The sequence below is a fragment of the Henckelia pumila genome, chromosome 3 (genome assembly GCF_033568475.1).
Source record: "Henckelia pumila isolate YLH828 chromosome 3, ASM3356847v2, whole genome shotgun sequence".
Classification (NCBI taxonomy): Eukaryota; Viridiplantae; Streptophyta; class Magnoliopsida; order Lamiales; family Gesneriaceae; genus Henckelia; species Henckelia pumila.
Window position 1 is genome coordinate 162,557,726 of NC_133122.1, and position 17,059 is coordinate 162,574,784.

General features: G+C 35.4%; 1 protein-coding gene across 1 annotated transcript; it reads right to left on the bottom strand.

The window, feature by feature from the left end:
* Window positions 1-4,741: 4,741 nt before the first annotated feature.
* On the bottom strand, window positions 4,742-14,181 carry LOC140886358 (ubiquitin carboxyl-terminal hydrolase 5). The gene is made up of 13 exons (XM_073292898.1): window positions 13,857-14,181; window positions 12,142-12,393; window positions 9,952-10,096; window positions 9,781-9,840; window positions 9,592-9,687; window positions 8,301-8,690; window positions 7,716-7,856; window positions 7,452-7,622; window positions 6,898-7,155; window positions 6,667-6,815; window positions 5,980-6,552; window positions 5,445-5,718; window positions 4,742-5,211 (listed from the first exon to the last, which is right to left on the bottom strand). Exons 1-13 carry the CDS (start codon window positions 13,973-13,975, stop codon window positions 5,065-5,067), a joined length of 2,775 nt encoding a protein of 924 aa, XP_073148999.1. The 5' UTR covers window positions 13,976-14,181; the 3' UTR covers window positions 4,742-5,064.
* Between the last annotated feature and the right edge of the window lie 2,878 nt (window positions 14,182-17,059).

Below are 17,059 nucleotides of genomic sequence, written 5' to 3' on the forward strand. Positions count from 1 at the left end.
CATGTTACCCCAGTTACATGCAACTTCAAAAGAACAAAGTTTCAAGACTGTTCGCCGACCTATAACAATTCAGTGCAAACCTCATCATCAAGAACTCTCCTCCCAACAATCCTTCAACACAACACAACTTCCTTGAGAATAATTACCCACCTCCGAATTTTGCACCCGGTATTGCTTTAGCTCCAATAATTACCCGCATACTTAGCTATAACTAAGACAGGATTAGAATTTCAATCCCCTCGTCTATAGCCCGGATGGAGCATCAACCCCATTTTATCCGCATACTTAGCCTTGAATTCGATCTTTTAGGATTAGGATTTCAATCCTTTTCAGGCCCGGATGGAGTTGTAAATTTTTTTTTCTTTTTTATTTTTCTAGGTGCGCCCAAGATCGTTTATGCCATATCAAAGAAATCATCAAGATTCAAACACTATCAAGTTTCACAAACACCTATTATCGTGCAATGGTCCAACAGACATCCACGATATCTAATACATCGCTACACTTCACTGGTTAAACATGCGTGCTTAAGAATATTCAACAAACAACCTACGATTTCTCAAATCCAATCAAGAGTTAAATTTTTTTCAAAAATCCATTTTTCAACTACCTCATCATAGGCTAGAAATCATCCTCTACTTATGCACACAAAACACACTTGAAACAAATCATGAACTATATGCAAATACGAAACGAAAACAAATGCAAGACAAAATACCAAATATTGAATGCACCCCCCCACACTTATCTAAAGCATTGCCCTCAATGCTCTAGCATTAAAAACATAACACACAACACAAATAACAAAATGATAACGAGATGCAAAATTAAAACAGAACTCCCCTGGTTCAAGTCTTGGCGTTGTCGTCCTCTTTGGCCTCAGACTGAATAATGGGAGACTCATATTGAAAATTGGACGGAAAATGGGGCGGCTAGGCTCCTGAAAACAAAGAAAAAAAAACACAAAACAAAACAAAAACAAAAAAAATGAAATAAAGAAAAAAAATACACTGGGTTGCCTCCCAGCCAGCGCTTGATTTTCAGTCATCGGCTTGACTCTCAGAAGCACTGCTCAAAGAGCGGCTGACGCCCAAAATAAGTGTCATATGACACCATAAATGGGTCTTGGTTCCATAAGCCCTCAAGCTTGGCCAAATATAAACAGTTAAAGCTCGTCACCGCAGCAACACTCCATAGCTGGTAAACATGGGAAGAGAACGTCTCTGCGGGCTCTCGGAAGCCAAAATCTTTTGAAACTAGTACTAATGGAAAGGAATACTCAAACGCCTCTAAATATTCAGCATGATTTGATTTGCACTCCCAATCCTGGTTCTCTGAGTCATCATCATCAAATCAAATCGGGTTGGTCACTGCTTGAGTATCTTGCTTCACTTCATGTTCTCGGTATTCATGGACGAGTGATCTCTTGATATTCTCTATGTGCTCCACAAGGTCGCATCTAGACTTTTTCAGATCTTCTACAGTTTCCACAGTCGATGCCACAAGTTTGCTCATGATATCCTCTAGCGGATGTAAGTTCAACTGCGAACAACTTCCCTCATCCTTTTGAAGCTCAAATGGTTGGTCTGTAAAATCCGGGTATTGAGAGTGTGAATACCAGTAATAGTCAAACTCGGCCATATCATCCAACAGGTGTCTCATCTTGGCAAAATATTGAAATACCGGCTGTGAAAGCTCCATCAATTACCCATTTTCTTGTCACTGCATCCAAACCATTAAGAAAATATGTAAGGAGAGAATAGTTAGAAAAATCATGATACCGGAAGATGGCTTCCAAATCTTTGAATCTCTTCCATGCTGCGTAGAATGGCTCTCCGTGTTGCTGGATAAAACTTGCTATTACTTGTCGATTTGACATCTCGAAGTATTACACCACAAAAATTCTTGCAAAAACAAAAAAAAAATGTGAAAAAAAATAAAAACAAAAACACAAATAAAATAAACGCCTTCCCCGGCAACGACGCCAAAATTTGGTAGCGCTCAGTCGTGTTGCGCCCAAATTAACCCAACTCAAATTAACTAAATAAACATGTAGTAGCGAGAGTAGGGATCGTTCCCACGAGAAAAGTAAAATTTATTTGTGTTCTTAAAAATACTGAAAATAAATAAAAGGGGATTTGAAAATTTTAGAATTAACTACTATGCAAGAATTAAAATAAGGAAGATCAATAAATTAACGAGACTTGGTATCGGTCAACTACACCCTTGAAATCATTCACTCGATCATCGATTCTCTAAAAATAATTAATTCACATCGAATATTCATCATTGAAAATCAAATTCCTGTTTCACCTTAATTTTAGTTAATTAGAAACAACATTCTAAATTAACCCTTACCAATAAATTAACCCGATAACATCAATCTAGATTTAAATCCACGGTAGCATTCATATGAGTGAAACTGATGAATCTAGACAACACATGCACCAGCGGATGTATTTAGCCTAGTCAATTATTGTTCCTACGAATTAATAAATTCAACAACAGAAAATATCAAACGTAGTTGTTTCACAAATTAGATGGTTCAAACAATTACGGATTTGAATTCTAATTTAGCAGTAGATTGTATAGCGAAATCACAGACCTATAATCTCACATACAAGCATGAAATAAATCAGAACAACTCTTGATACGCAAATTGAATTAAACAATGAAAATCTGAATCTCACAAGATAAATAAATTCAAGGAATCGTCTTCCTCAACCAAGAATAAAAACAAGAAGAATTAAAATCTAAGAACAAGAAAGATAAAACCTAGCCGCCAGATGAATTCTCTGTATGTAGCCGTCTAAAGATCTTCAGAATTCATCAAAAGATAGTAATTTTCGAGTTATATGATGTATTTAAAGACTAGAGTCCTTCCCAAGAAAGTTTCCTAATTAAAACAGATTTCTCGGAAAAGTCGGTGCGATCGAGCGCACCGAGTTCGTCCGATCGATCGCTCAATAATATGCAATTCTCTGTTTTTCAACTTCTTGGCCGCTCGATCGCTCCGAGTACGTCCGCTCGAGCGCGCAGCTTTTTTCCCAGCGAGCAGCGATTTTGAAAAATTCATATTTGGAGATCTAGCCGTCGGATTGAGGTGAAGTTTGGAAAACTGCTTCAAAACATCTTGAACTTTATTTTGGACGGTGGAGATCGGATTTTGACTTTTATAAAATTAAATATGATTTTCTGATCATTGCTGCTCCGTAATTCATTCTCGCGCAATAGCTTTTTCCTCGACAAAACGCTACGTTCTATACAATAAACACGGGAGCATGTAATGTAGACACGATGTATGAAAAACCAACAAAAACTTAATTAAAACAAATGAATGCACACACAAATGACAATAAAATGATAATAAAATATGCAACACAAACATGTCCATCACTTGGTCTGTAGTTTCTTTACCTTCGGGAAAATCTGTTATTGGTTGTCGTTGGGTGTACAAAGCCAAATTTTCTGTTGATGGCTCTCTACAGCGTTATAAAGCCCGTTTAGTTGCCAAAGGTTACACACAACAAGAAGGTATTGATTACATTGAGACTTTTTCACCTGTTTCCAAACTTGTTACAGTCAAAATTCTGCTTGCTTTGGCTGCTGCTCGAGGCTGGTTCTTATTACAGCTTGACGTTAATAATGCATTCCTTCATGGAGATCTTTCGGAGGAATTCTATATGTCTCTACCTCCAGGGTATGATAGAGAGGGGGAGATTTTACTACCGAATGTCGTATGCCGACTTCACGAATCGATTTATGGCTTGAAGCAAGCATCACGACAATGGTTTGCCAAGTTCTCTACTATGTTATTGAGTATTGGTTTTTCTCAATCTCATGCAGATAATTCCTTGTTTCTACGGAAGAGAGGATGTATTTTTGTGTCTCTTTTGGTGTATTTTGATGATATTGTGATTGCCACCAATGATAAGGCAGAAGCACAAAGCTTGAAAGAATTTCTCAATAACAAATTTCGCTTGAAGGACTTGGGAGAATTGAAGTATTTTTTGGGCATTGAAGTTGCTCGTGCTCCTAGTGGTATTTCTATATGTCAAAGAAATTATGCTATGAAGCTGCTAACTGATGCAGGGCTGCTAGGGTGTAAACCTCGATCAACTCCAATGGATGCTAACACCAAACTTACTCATTATGAAGGATAACTTTTATCTTATTCTTTTGTTTATAGAAGATTGATTGGTCGTCTGTTATATCTCACAATCACTCGTCTTGACTTGACTTATGCGGTGAATAGATTAAGTCAGTTTGTTTCTCAACCAAGGACTTCTCATATGGAGGCAACATTGAATGTTCTCAAGTACATCAAAGGAACAATTGGTCAGGGAATTTTATATAAACAAGCCTCTGATCTTAAGCTCAAATTCTTCTCTGATGCAGATCGAAAAGCGTGTTTGGATACAAAAAAATCAGTTAATGGCTTTTGTGTTTTTCTTGGAGAATATATGATATCATGGCGATCAAAGAAGCAAAATACCGTCTCTCGATCATCGGCAGAAGCAGAGTATAATTATTTTAATATTTTTTCAAAGAATGTGGGATAAAAACTTTTTATCCACACACAATTTATTCAACAGTCTCGATCCAACTGAGACGAACTTCGGACATGATGAGTTGCGTTCCCATCTCGCTTTTGAAGTTACCGTGACAAGGGATTTGTTAAAAAGTGGGTCTCCAACGATACAATCCCATGTCAAATATCATTGACCCAATACAAATTTTGAAGAAAAATCAACACTGGTCAAGAGCTTTAAAATTATATCATTAACATTAATGCATACAGATGATACACCTAATTTTTTTTCCTGGACAAAAAGGGTTTATACCAGTTTGGTTAGTTCACTTTTCTATATCACACAATAATATTCGTTCCCAGAGGTAAAATCGACTATAGACTTGCTTTTGCTAACTAACCGTTACCTCTGAATTTCTGTGGACTGTAAATTTCTAAATAATTTAGAACTACAAGGTTACAGTCGATTTACAGGCAAATGGTGACCATTTAAACTTGTTAGCAATGGGAAGGTAAGGTATGGCTCCCCACCACTAAGTTGATTCGTTAGTTGCAGAACATTTGTCACTGTTAACCTTTCTATAAAATAGAACGTAAGCAGCAACTGACTTCACGTCTTCTTCATTGATCGGTGATATGTGACTATCGTCAAAATTGTACCATTTGTTTTCATCCAGAAGCTGCAGATAAAGTATACAAATGAGAAGAATCATCCTCACTCAGATTCTTTAACATGTAAAACTAAAAGCAGCTTCAGTGTGTCAAGTTCATACAATTAAGCATCTGAGGATGTTGGGTGAACAGATGAAAACACATAAAGGATATGATGAAGTTAAATCAAAAGCAATCCGTCAATTAATGCCCCAGGACACGATGATCACGGAAGCATAAACATAGAAGGAACATAGCAAACCTTAATGTGTGCAGTGTAATGCCCACTTCCCATGCCACCATAGTGGTTTGTCAAGGCATAGAGTTCATAAATCTGTCTCTGAGTGTTGCTCTTGCTTGCAACATAATTTGTCAAATCAAAGTCATGAATGGGAAAATTGACAAATGTGTCTAGCTTATGCTTCACAGATCGACTGTAAGAGAATCTTTTTAAATGAATGACAAGAACTTCTGGTAGCCTCCAAAGATCCAGCTTCTTGCTTGCCTGGCGCCGCTCCTTGCATTGAGGGCAATACCTGCGTCAGAACAAATGCAAATGATGTAAGTTTGAGAGAGAGGCTACTTTTCCAATTCTACCAATAAGTTGAGAGAGAAAGGTAGAGAAAGAAGTAACACAATCTAATCCACAATATTGGGGTCTTAGTAGACATGATTTAAATCTTGAGCAAACAAGGAGATGATTTTATAAAACTTTGCATCCGTATCATGGCTGTTAAACAAATCACTAGTGCATTAGAAATGAAAGGAAATTGTAGTGAAGGAAAGGATGAGGTTACCACATGTCCTCCGGGACCAATGGTTCTTCCCGTAGAAAAGATTCCAAGCAAGCATACAATGAGAGAGGTTCATTACGAGCTTTCTTGCCTAAATGTCCATATTTACAAACTTCTGGTAGGTTTTCTATATGGCTGGTATCATAGCTTCCCAGAAGCTTCTGGGACCAGTCAACAAATACAAGTATTGACATAGAGGATGAGGACAACTTAACGACCTTATCATCACCCACAGTTAAATCAATGCAAGCATTGTTTTCATCAACCAACTGCAAAGGAAGTTTCTGTAAGGTCACTGGTCTCGAACTGCTACCATTTCCTTTTCTTACTTCAGCAGTATCAGCCTCTGAACAAGCTTCCGTAATTCTGGTGGAATGGGATTCATCCGATGTTGCCACTGATGCATTTCTTGAAGTAACAGCACCTGGATTTGTTGTTCTTAACATTGGTGAGAGCATTGTACGAACTATCAACTGTATATCACTTCTAGTAATAGTATCGTCACATGAGATTGGTGAAACAAGAGGTGTTCCATAAGGCTTCCATCCAAGAGCACTCTGAGCATTTCCCGAACCCCTATACATAGAGACCAAAGCATTATCAAAGAGATGTAAAACTAATGCTGGATTCCATGAGAATGAGATGCATGAAGAAATTTTTTCAACAGACTTCATATTGAGTTTCACATACTGTTCTTCCCGCCTGTGAATCAACTGTAGGAATTTTGTGTTCTTCAACACTTTTGAGATCTTGTAGGCTGTAAGGTGATCATCATCTTTTATGGAAGACAATGATATCAATGGATCCTCCAGGAACCGGTAAATCAAGTGGCCTCTTATCTAGAACAACACAAAAAATAAAATTCAGGCAACAAATCTTTGTATAAATATTAGATTACCACAGGATTTATAATCTGCCAACCTCTGCAAGCAGGAGCTTCTCATTGAGTTGCAAGGAACAAGCATTACTTAGTGCTTGGATCAAATCCCGGCAACGTCCTTGCTTTGGAACAGTAACAGAGCAAGCTGCTGGCAATGCACTTCCGTCGCAAGTAAAAACAGTTACTGTCATATTACGGGTGGTCGCGGGCTGAAGAGGCAGGGATAGATACATGAAAGGATCAAATGTAACTGAAACTTTATTACATACAGGACAGACTAGAGTTGACTTGAATTGACCCTGCACAACAAAAGTGCGAATGTAATTCCGATGCCATATATTATTTAAAATAAACACAAGAGACCAGAATCTATAATGAGGTAACAAATGAAAAGGCTGGAAAAAAGTTGTTTTCAGAGAAAATTATAGGATACAAAGATCCGAAGCAACAATAATAAAAAGGAGCCGTAAATTTCTAGCAATAAATTGTGTTATGAAGATCTGAAGCAGGGCGTATCACCTAGGCGTTTACAAACACAACAAACGTACAGCTACAAGGTTGGAGAAGTAATTGACCAGTAATATGATTTACTTACTTGGCACACATCCACAATGATTGAATCATTTCGAGCAATATGATTTGCCCAATACTCGTCAGCAACTTCTTCATCAGGTCGGCCATCTGCATCTTTGGATTTTATATATGGCTTATGTTTGACACGATTCAGATCTTCATGAAGCCCATCTAACAAAAATGCAAGAAGTTCCTGCACAGGAAAGACATCAAATATACTGGCTGACTGATTGTCTTCATTCAATATCAATATAAAATCATTAAAGCTTTGCATGATGCACCGAACCTGTGAATCATGTTGACTGCATCCACTAAACTGTGGTGCAAAGCGAGCAAGTTTTGCTTTAAATTGCCTTGGCGCAACAGGAGTTCGTCCTGGTGCCCACAATTTTCTGAGCAAATCACCAAATGCTAAAGCAAGCTCCCCCTGCAAAATATATCAAGATTCATAAGATGACCATGTCGATCAGAACACCGCTAAATGTTAGAAACATGGTTCTATACACAACTCAGCACCTGCAGACAAATCCTTGTATTGGTTAACTGTCAACATCACAAAATCTCAAATTTAAATGCAACCAAGATGTCGAGATCTAAGATCGATTCCATGGATTAGTATCCATTACTAAAAAATTAGTTTAAAAATTGCTCTTAGAGTGAATGAACTTACATATGATCATTGTCACAAATGTATAGCAGAAGATGCATCACTTCCAAAATTTATTAAATTCAATCCTATAAAACTCATATTTATTTTCAACCAAAAAATAAACACTCAATTATTTCATCCCATTTCGAACATATTTCAAATTAAAGCTGCAAGAATATGAGCGTGCGTATCAAGTCTTATCATTGCTTTTTTGAAACTTACAACCATGCCCAGAGGATTCTGTCTGTTGATTTCTTGATGATAATCTTCACGAAAATACCGAGCAAATTCTGGTGTATGAACAAGGCACTGTATCGCACTATTCATAAAACAAGTGTTTCCCAGATTCAACAGTCCAGTGAGACCACAAGAAGAACCCCTTGTACTAACCCCACTTGGTCCATATGTCTTCTCCATATTTAGGTTTTGAGTTTGTGACAATTCTGCAGTGCCATTTGTTGATGAATATTTACTTGAAGATACAGCTTCAGAAATTGGTACACAAGACTGTGAAGGTAAAACAACAGCCACACTTCCGTTATCCACAGATCCGTTCTCCTGAATGGAATTTGTTCCATCATCGATATTACTATTTACAACCTCCACCAAAATCTGTATCAGCCATTGGGAAAAAAATTGAACCTCAGAAAAAAATGTTAGCAAAAAAGACCAAAACCATCTATCAATCAGGCAAAGTTCTCAGCAAATAAAGAAAACATGAGCATCAAGTCAACTTTGAATACAATGTTGAATTATTCAAGTTACTATCATCAGAAAAAAGAACCAATAGACAGAATAACTAAGTTGAATGAAGGGAAATCAAGAAAAGTTATTTGCCAAGGGCCCAAGGCATACAATACAAAAAAAATACGGTTGGTTTTTCTTCAAAAAAATTAAATAAAATCCACTATGAAAACCAAAGAAAATTAAGGCTTATAATTTTTATACCGAAATCAATCCAAACTCATCAGTCAAGAAAGGCATTCTTGAGACTTCTGTGATTACAAAGAATATCTACCGTAATATTTCTTTCGATAACATAACATGCATTCAGTAAAAATATTCTTCAGATTTAGACAATAGTGTATTTCTTTGACCCCAAAAGAAATTTAACAATCATATACAATAAGAAAATGGGGGAAAAAATGTTGATAACCAATAAATTTGCAAAAATACCTTGAGAATAAAAACCCAAACTCCACCCCAAACCCCAAATGTCCTACAAGCCTACATCGGCCAACTTGGTAAACATATCAATTAACCAATAATAGGTGATCTGCAAGAAACTTCATGCAGAGTTGAACATGAGTTTCACTCAAAAAATATTTGATATCGCTTCTTGAAACGCTATGATTTAAGACAGACTAAATCATGACATGAGCAACCAATCTGAGCATTGAGTTTTTAATGGGACATGCGCATACGACAATTCAGCTTATGGGTCCAACAAAAAGCGCTCTCACATAAACATGATTTTGTCAGATATAATAGAAGGTGAAACATAGACACCCACATCCTGATCCATTTGAATATTTGCATCATCAAGCGTCTTTTCCATGTCACTCATCAATGCGTGCTTTCTAAGACTGAAGTAATCCCAAATGTACACCTGAGCAAGGAAATTTATTCGAGTAAATTTATCATCGTGAGTTTAAGAAAACAAGCACATATGAGAACAGGGTAACACAGAACAAGGTCTTACTTGCTTCGAGGTAAGATCAAAAATCTCACAAGCCCTTTGGTGAAGTTTGCCAATTGTTTCCTGCCAGATGAAATTCAGTGTAGCAGATACTAGAAAATAGGCAGCCATGGCAAAAGGTGAATAAATAAATTGTCTTATTCCCTTTGGGAGCAGGGAACACATTCGCCATACCTTTTTGCTTATTCTTATGACAGAACTGACACCTTTTGGCATCAAATGCAACTGAAGCCGTAGAGGATAAACTTCAACAGACAATTCTGTTTGTGAAAGGCCAGTGCTGATAACTTTTCGCGCCAATACAGGACCACCTCCATACCTAATTTCAACAAAGGCTTGTATTAAATCCCATTTTACTAAACAATCTATAACATAATACAACTCACTAGCATGGTGATGAAAACAGAGCATACGTTTAATTATATTTTATGGCAAACAAATCTAGGCAATTTTACAAGCTTATATCCATCACGAAAGAACACTTAGTTATTTCCACTTCCGGATTATATATACAGAATGAGTCCTGATCATGCAGGGATCTTGCTCTAAAGTAACATACATCTAATTCTTCAATTTAACAGCTAAAGTGAAACCATAATATCACTTGAAATTACAGCAGTTTAATTTAGCAGTAAATTGGTGCAGGCTGTGTAGACATAAGCCTCTTCAAAATACATAAGAATTAAGAATCCAGCCAGTTTTGCATAGCACGTAAAATAATGAGCCTAATGAACCGGGCATAAAGAATTACCAAAATAAGAAACAAGCAGGCAGCATTTTTCCAATCAAGAGACTCTAATCGGTGGTTCACACTAAAGGAGCTAAAGAAAATCAATAAGTTATCAGTTCCTTTTTATAATTTTACACTTCTCTCTTCTGCTCTCTTCCACTTCTATTCAAAAAGGAACTGAGAAAATCCAGATTAAAATTGAGCAAACCAACCTAGAATCTTAAAATGTTAACATATTTAACAGAATCCTTTACAAATATGACATGACAAAAAATAGCTTTTCGGAGAATAGTTCTAATTTAATGCGCACTCAAGCTGCATCATAAACAGGACATGCTCAACTTAGGACAAACACAATTGAAATTCGAACATTAAAACTTGAATGATTAGCATTACAAATTCATGTAGTTTCTCAATATACTTTTCCTACTATATACAGCCAAAAGAATTTAATTTTCACTATCTAATGATAAATTGAACCTAAATAGGCTTGTGGACCAGCACTCCATATGCTCAGTCATGTCATATTTTCACTAGGAATAGAACCTATAAATTGCGCGCCTCTTAAGACAAGATGCATCGAAGGGGCTAAGAAAAATATGGGATGAAGAGAACTGGGACAAGGGAGAAACAACAACGGAGGTACATTGCCCTGAAAAATGAACTGATTGCTTATAGATGACTCAAACAACTGATATTTTTTGAAAAAAAACAAGACAAATTGCTAGCAGTTGTCTTCTGCCTTTGTGTGCAATGACTTCTCTACTTTTTGCTTCTTTTCTTTATAATACCTTTTTTTTACTTCGTGTATTTTATTGAGTGAAAACCAAACCAGTTTACGTGATAGACTACAGGCAACACCACCAATTACGATGATTTAAAGTTGGTAAGACTCAGTTGTCTGGGTTATACGCTCTTCTTTCACTCCTCAAAACCATAAAGACTATGATGGCATTTGAAAAGTTAAAGAAATTGGGAACTTTTTGCATTTTTGTACGTTCTTGATACAGTTTAAGATATATAAATCGTTAAGTAAAAAATCGACCATAAATCTCAAGATAACAAGGAGAATCATATTAATATAACTTGGATATCATATTTTTCAAATAAGTAAAATAGACCTTCAAGCAGGTACTCACCGTACTTAATATGCGCAAGAAAAATTCAGTTTTGACAATAGAAACTTATAGAGAGCTACAGATACTGGCCAACATTATGGACACAACTGGACAAGTACATTAAAGGGACAACATTTAGTTCATTGCTCATTGGAAACACTGAGAAACACAGGTTTGGAAGTCAAATACAAATCACAAGTTTGAAATGTGTGGTCATGGCTAATTCAATCGGCCTCTGCAAACTTTAGTGTTAACGCTCGTATATCACAAGGGACCTTTCAATAGGTCTTAAGGTAAAGACATTTGTTCACATCAACATCAAAATAGTGCCAACGTATACTAGAGAGAGATTTACTTCTGATGTTAAGTATTTGTTTTCTAAAGTAAATGTTCAGGTAATTGTTTTAGATGCATGAACAAAATATGATAGGGAAGTTGGGGGGGGGTGTGAACGCATATATGTATAGCATGTTATGGAATGTCAGATTAAGTGAAAGTAGAGTAATGACTACTCACCAAATATACAATTGATTCCAAACTTCTTGGGGAAGCAATATGTAGTCGGTACCTTCAACTAAGGTATCGTGAAGTTCAAAGTCCATATCAGAATCCTCGGACACAGTTTCATCTACTAAGTCTGAATTGTCAATGCTAGATGGCCTCTTTAATACACTTGAGCCAGCTGACTCATGATTCTCAGAAGAAGATCCCTCATTGACAATACTGGATTGGTTTTGATTCACATATTCAAGCCAATCATGCCACCATCTACCAGTAACCAAAATAAAACAAATCAATGAAACAGATTATTCTACCCAAAAGAAAAGGATGTACGATCAGAGTTAGCCTAATGAATGGAAACAACAAAATGGAACTGATGAATTAGTTGGTACCAGAATAGAAAAACACATAGGGGCAAATAATTCCAAAGATTGAAAAAGATGCAGTGAGGTAAAGAAAAAGGATTTTTCAGGTCATTAAGTTGAGTGTCCTCTATCTCAATATGATATAATAAGACAGGAGACTTTGCTATGTGCTTCAACTTTTTTAATAAGATCATAAACTAGCTCGGTAAAGGAAACCTCCCCGACTGATTTGAATGATGAAAACACTTCCACATACTTTTTTTTAATGGTTCCATATACTTAGTTGACGAGCCTTTTAGGGGAAAACTGTAGCAAACTTGTGAATATCCATCAAGCCCATCCAGTGACATTCATTGGTTAGATACAAGGGTCGAGACAGTAATTATGATCGATTTCCCTTTCTGATAGTTTCCCACATCTAATTCAGACATTTTTAAATGCATTCAATGTGATTGTCATTACTGCAAAGTGTAAAGAAATGCTCAACACAATCATGGTTTGCTGTCGCAGCCATTAAACAGCCACCGAAGCGACAAAGTTCCTTGGCTGAAATGGTGCCTGGTCAAAACAATTTCTGAAGAAATATAGCCAACTTATCGGCACAGAATGGTCATAGTGGCCGTTGCAGACAGTTTTTGAATTCTTTTCGATTTTTTTAAATTTTTTCCATTAATTTAAATATGATCCAAAATTTCTGCATTTCGTTCTTATTTTTCAGAAAAAAAAAAAACTGTGACGGTTATTGTGACCGTCACGTCAAGGCCCACGGAAAATTGACACAATCCATTTAGTTGATGACCGTTGATGAGTACCACAACGGTTTTCGGTGAAACATGGATGCAATCCATTTAGTTGATGAGTTTAAAGCCACTGATATTGATTTCCAATGTTCCTATATTACAGTGGCGGCAGCGCATCCGATTTCTAAATCCTAAACGCGTACAAAAAGCAAAGCAAAAACTAATTCATTCCTTTCAATTTGCAGATATCTGTAAAGCCAACCATAATAGAATATCCAAACCACTAAATTGAACTCCATATTAAAAGGCAAACATCAGCTACGCACATTGACGCAGTGGATAACCGCAAGTTCAGCATAAGTACATGATTTAACATTCCGCGTAGCCTAATTAATCACATTTAGCCCAAGATTGACAGTAAAAACGCCACCAACTAAAACTGCCAACGCACAAATAACTTACACTATTAAGCACTAATTAAACCCAAAGCATTTTCATTTGAACACAAGCGAAAGTTAAACGCTCAAGAGACTGGTAATGAACAATAATCAATGAAAAGACAAAATAAAAAGGAATGGCTGGTTTTTTTAATGGATCTCATACACTAATAGTCTCAAACTAATACCTTTGAGTGATTAAAAAAAAAGTATCGCCGGATTTGGATTGGGCTTCGGCGGCAACTGAAATATCTCTAATGCTTTGTTTCTCTTCCTCCGGCGTCAGCTTCTGCGCCACCTCCGCCATTTCTCAACCTTTTCTCTACCGGGCAGAGAAATTTCCACCAAAAACTACTTTTTTCTCGTGAATTGGGGGACCTGAAATCGAACTTTACAAGGATTTTTACGAACGAATTGTACGTCGGTGGAGAGGAGGAGGAGTGAACACAGTTTTCTCTTCCGACGGTGAGGAAAGGGTTTTGGTTTTTTGTCCTCCTCCTCGCCTTAAATGGTTTTAGCTTTATATAATAATCAAACAATATTTATTATTCTACACTTTTCTATATAATATAAACATATAAATTATTTTTCTAAAAAAAAAAATTATTTTGATACCGTAAACATAGTTACAAATTACAATCAATAAAATTTCAAACTCTGACAATCGTCACAAATAAATATTAATACATATAAGTAATCAAATAACACAATAGACAACAAACAATATATAAAATTAACTTGTTTGGTGCGATTAAAATTCAAAATCTCGAGATCTTACCGTTGCCCACGTGTGTCTAATCAAGAGGTGCATTTTCTAGCTACATATGCATACACGATACTTTGTGTCATTTACACTGTAAAAATTGATTGGGTAATAATATTAATGTCGAATTCCTTAAAATAAAAATGGTAATTATACGATGATCTTTATCTTTATTAAGAAACTTTTGATTCTCTAAATGATAAAATAAATGGAGAATTGTTAGTATTTATGATAAGAGATTTTTAACAATGAGATTGTACTATTTGTCACCTGATTTGGAAGAAAGAAAAATGTGAAAACTGTTGAAAAATATATTATTATTATGTTGAATATTGAATTTTGAATGTTGAATATTGAATATTGAGTTGTAAAATGTGAAAAATTAGTATGTGATGATGTAGATAATGATGTATTAATTTTTGAACTAATCTCAAATGTGAATCTATAAATAAGTCTTCATTTGTGATGAAAAACACAATTGAGTTGATAGAAAAATATTATAAAATGTAGAGTTTGATATATTTTGAGTTTTGGAGTATTTACTTTTTAACGTAAATTTTTACTTTTTCACAACACGTTATCAGCACGATCGCTCGAAGGTTCTCTATAATTTCCGACGCTCCAAAATACAAGAAGAAGTCAAAAATATTCAACAAGTAAGAATTTTTATTTTACTTTTTATATATTTTTATTGTGTATATATTAATATATAATATCATGTTATGAAAAAAAATAAGTTTTTTTCAAAACTTGTTATAAATCCTGGGAGGATGTTAAGACGACATCCCACACTTTCGGTAAGGGATACGACAAGTATAAAAGCCTCTAAAGTTCTTAAACAATATACTCATATTTGTATAATTTCATGTTATTATATAAAAAGTTGTCTACGACACCGATCTTATAATAATGTGATATGATATACTATACCTGACTTTATACTAACTATATTGGTATAATTTCACAATATTATATAAAAGGCTGTCTACGACACCGATCTTATAATAATGTGATATGATATACATAATTATTTAATTATGATTATCATTATATGCATCACATGATTATCACGAATTTTTATTCATCACATACTCGATTTTTTCTTACCCCTAACGGTCACAAACGGTAACAAAACGACTTTTTTTCGACGATTAAGATGATGACATTTATAAGGCTATTTTTCATAACGATTATGATCATCATGCTCACGAGTCTTGTACTCACCAGCGATTTTTCACCACATACTTTTTCTCTATTTGTACACGCACTTGTAATCTTCGTTCTTCCATTATTTTGTATTGACATATTAATGAAAATTAACTAATAAAATGCATTGTTATTTTTCTAGTACCACCATGTCAAATTTGGCAAAGATTGAATTCGTTGCGCTCGATATCACTGGAAAGAATTATATGCCATGGACTCTCGATGTAGAGATGCATCTTGAGTCATTGGGTCTAAGTGATACCATTAAAAAAATTAATATATCAACCTCACAAGATAAAGCAAAGGCAATAATTTTCTTACGCCGACATCTTGATGAAGGGTTGAAATGTGATTATCTCACAGAAAAAGACCCAATGATTTTATGGAAAGGGTTGAAAGAAAGATTTGAGCATATAAGGGAAGTGATACTTCCGACCGTCCATGATGAATGGAATACGTTGAGATTCCAAGACTTTAAAAAAGTCAGTGATTATAATTCTACGATGTATCGAATAGTCTCGCAATTAAAATTTTGTGGACTTGAAGTCACAGAGATGGAAATGCTTGAGAAAACTTTTTTCACTTTTCACGCATCAAATATAACTCTACAGCAACAGTATAGAGTGCGTGGTTTTACGAGATATTCTGAACTCATTGCACTTTTCATACATTCTTGTATTATAAAGCATGTTATATTTTGCATTTGTATTGTACTTAATTTTTTTTATTGCATTTTTGTGAAGTTTGATATGGAAAATGCTATGAGCAAACATGGAAATAATATCATGGAAATTTACATACCGGATAGTGGTGCAACGCACACTATTCTACGAGATGAAAAATATTTCTTGGAAATAAAACCAACAAAAACAATGGTGAATACAATATCAGGTCCTGTAGACTTGATTGAAGGTTGTGGAAAAGCACATTTTTTGTTACCTAATGGTACAAAATTTTTAATAAATGATGCTTTATATTCACCAGGATTAAAAAGAAATTTTTTGAGTTTTAATGACATATATTCTCATGGGTATGATACTGAGACGATAACTGATGGAAATCAGAAATATATGTGTCTTACCACATATAAATCAGGAAAGAAATATGTGGTTGAAAAATTATCAATGCTCCCTACTGGATTGCATTATACACATATAAGGCCAATCGAATCAAATATGGTGGTTAATAGTTCTTCAATATTAACCAATTGGCATGATCGATTGGGACATCTTGGTTCAATAATGATGCGAAGAATTATTGAAAATACGCATGGTCATCCGTTGAAAGACCAGAAGATCTTTCAGAATAATAAGTTTCAATGTAAAGCATGTTCTCTTGGAAAACTTATTATAAGACCATTGCCAGCTAAAATCCAAACAGAATCACCCATATATCTTGAACGCATTCAGGTGATATTTGTGG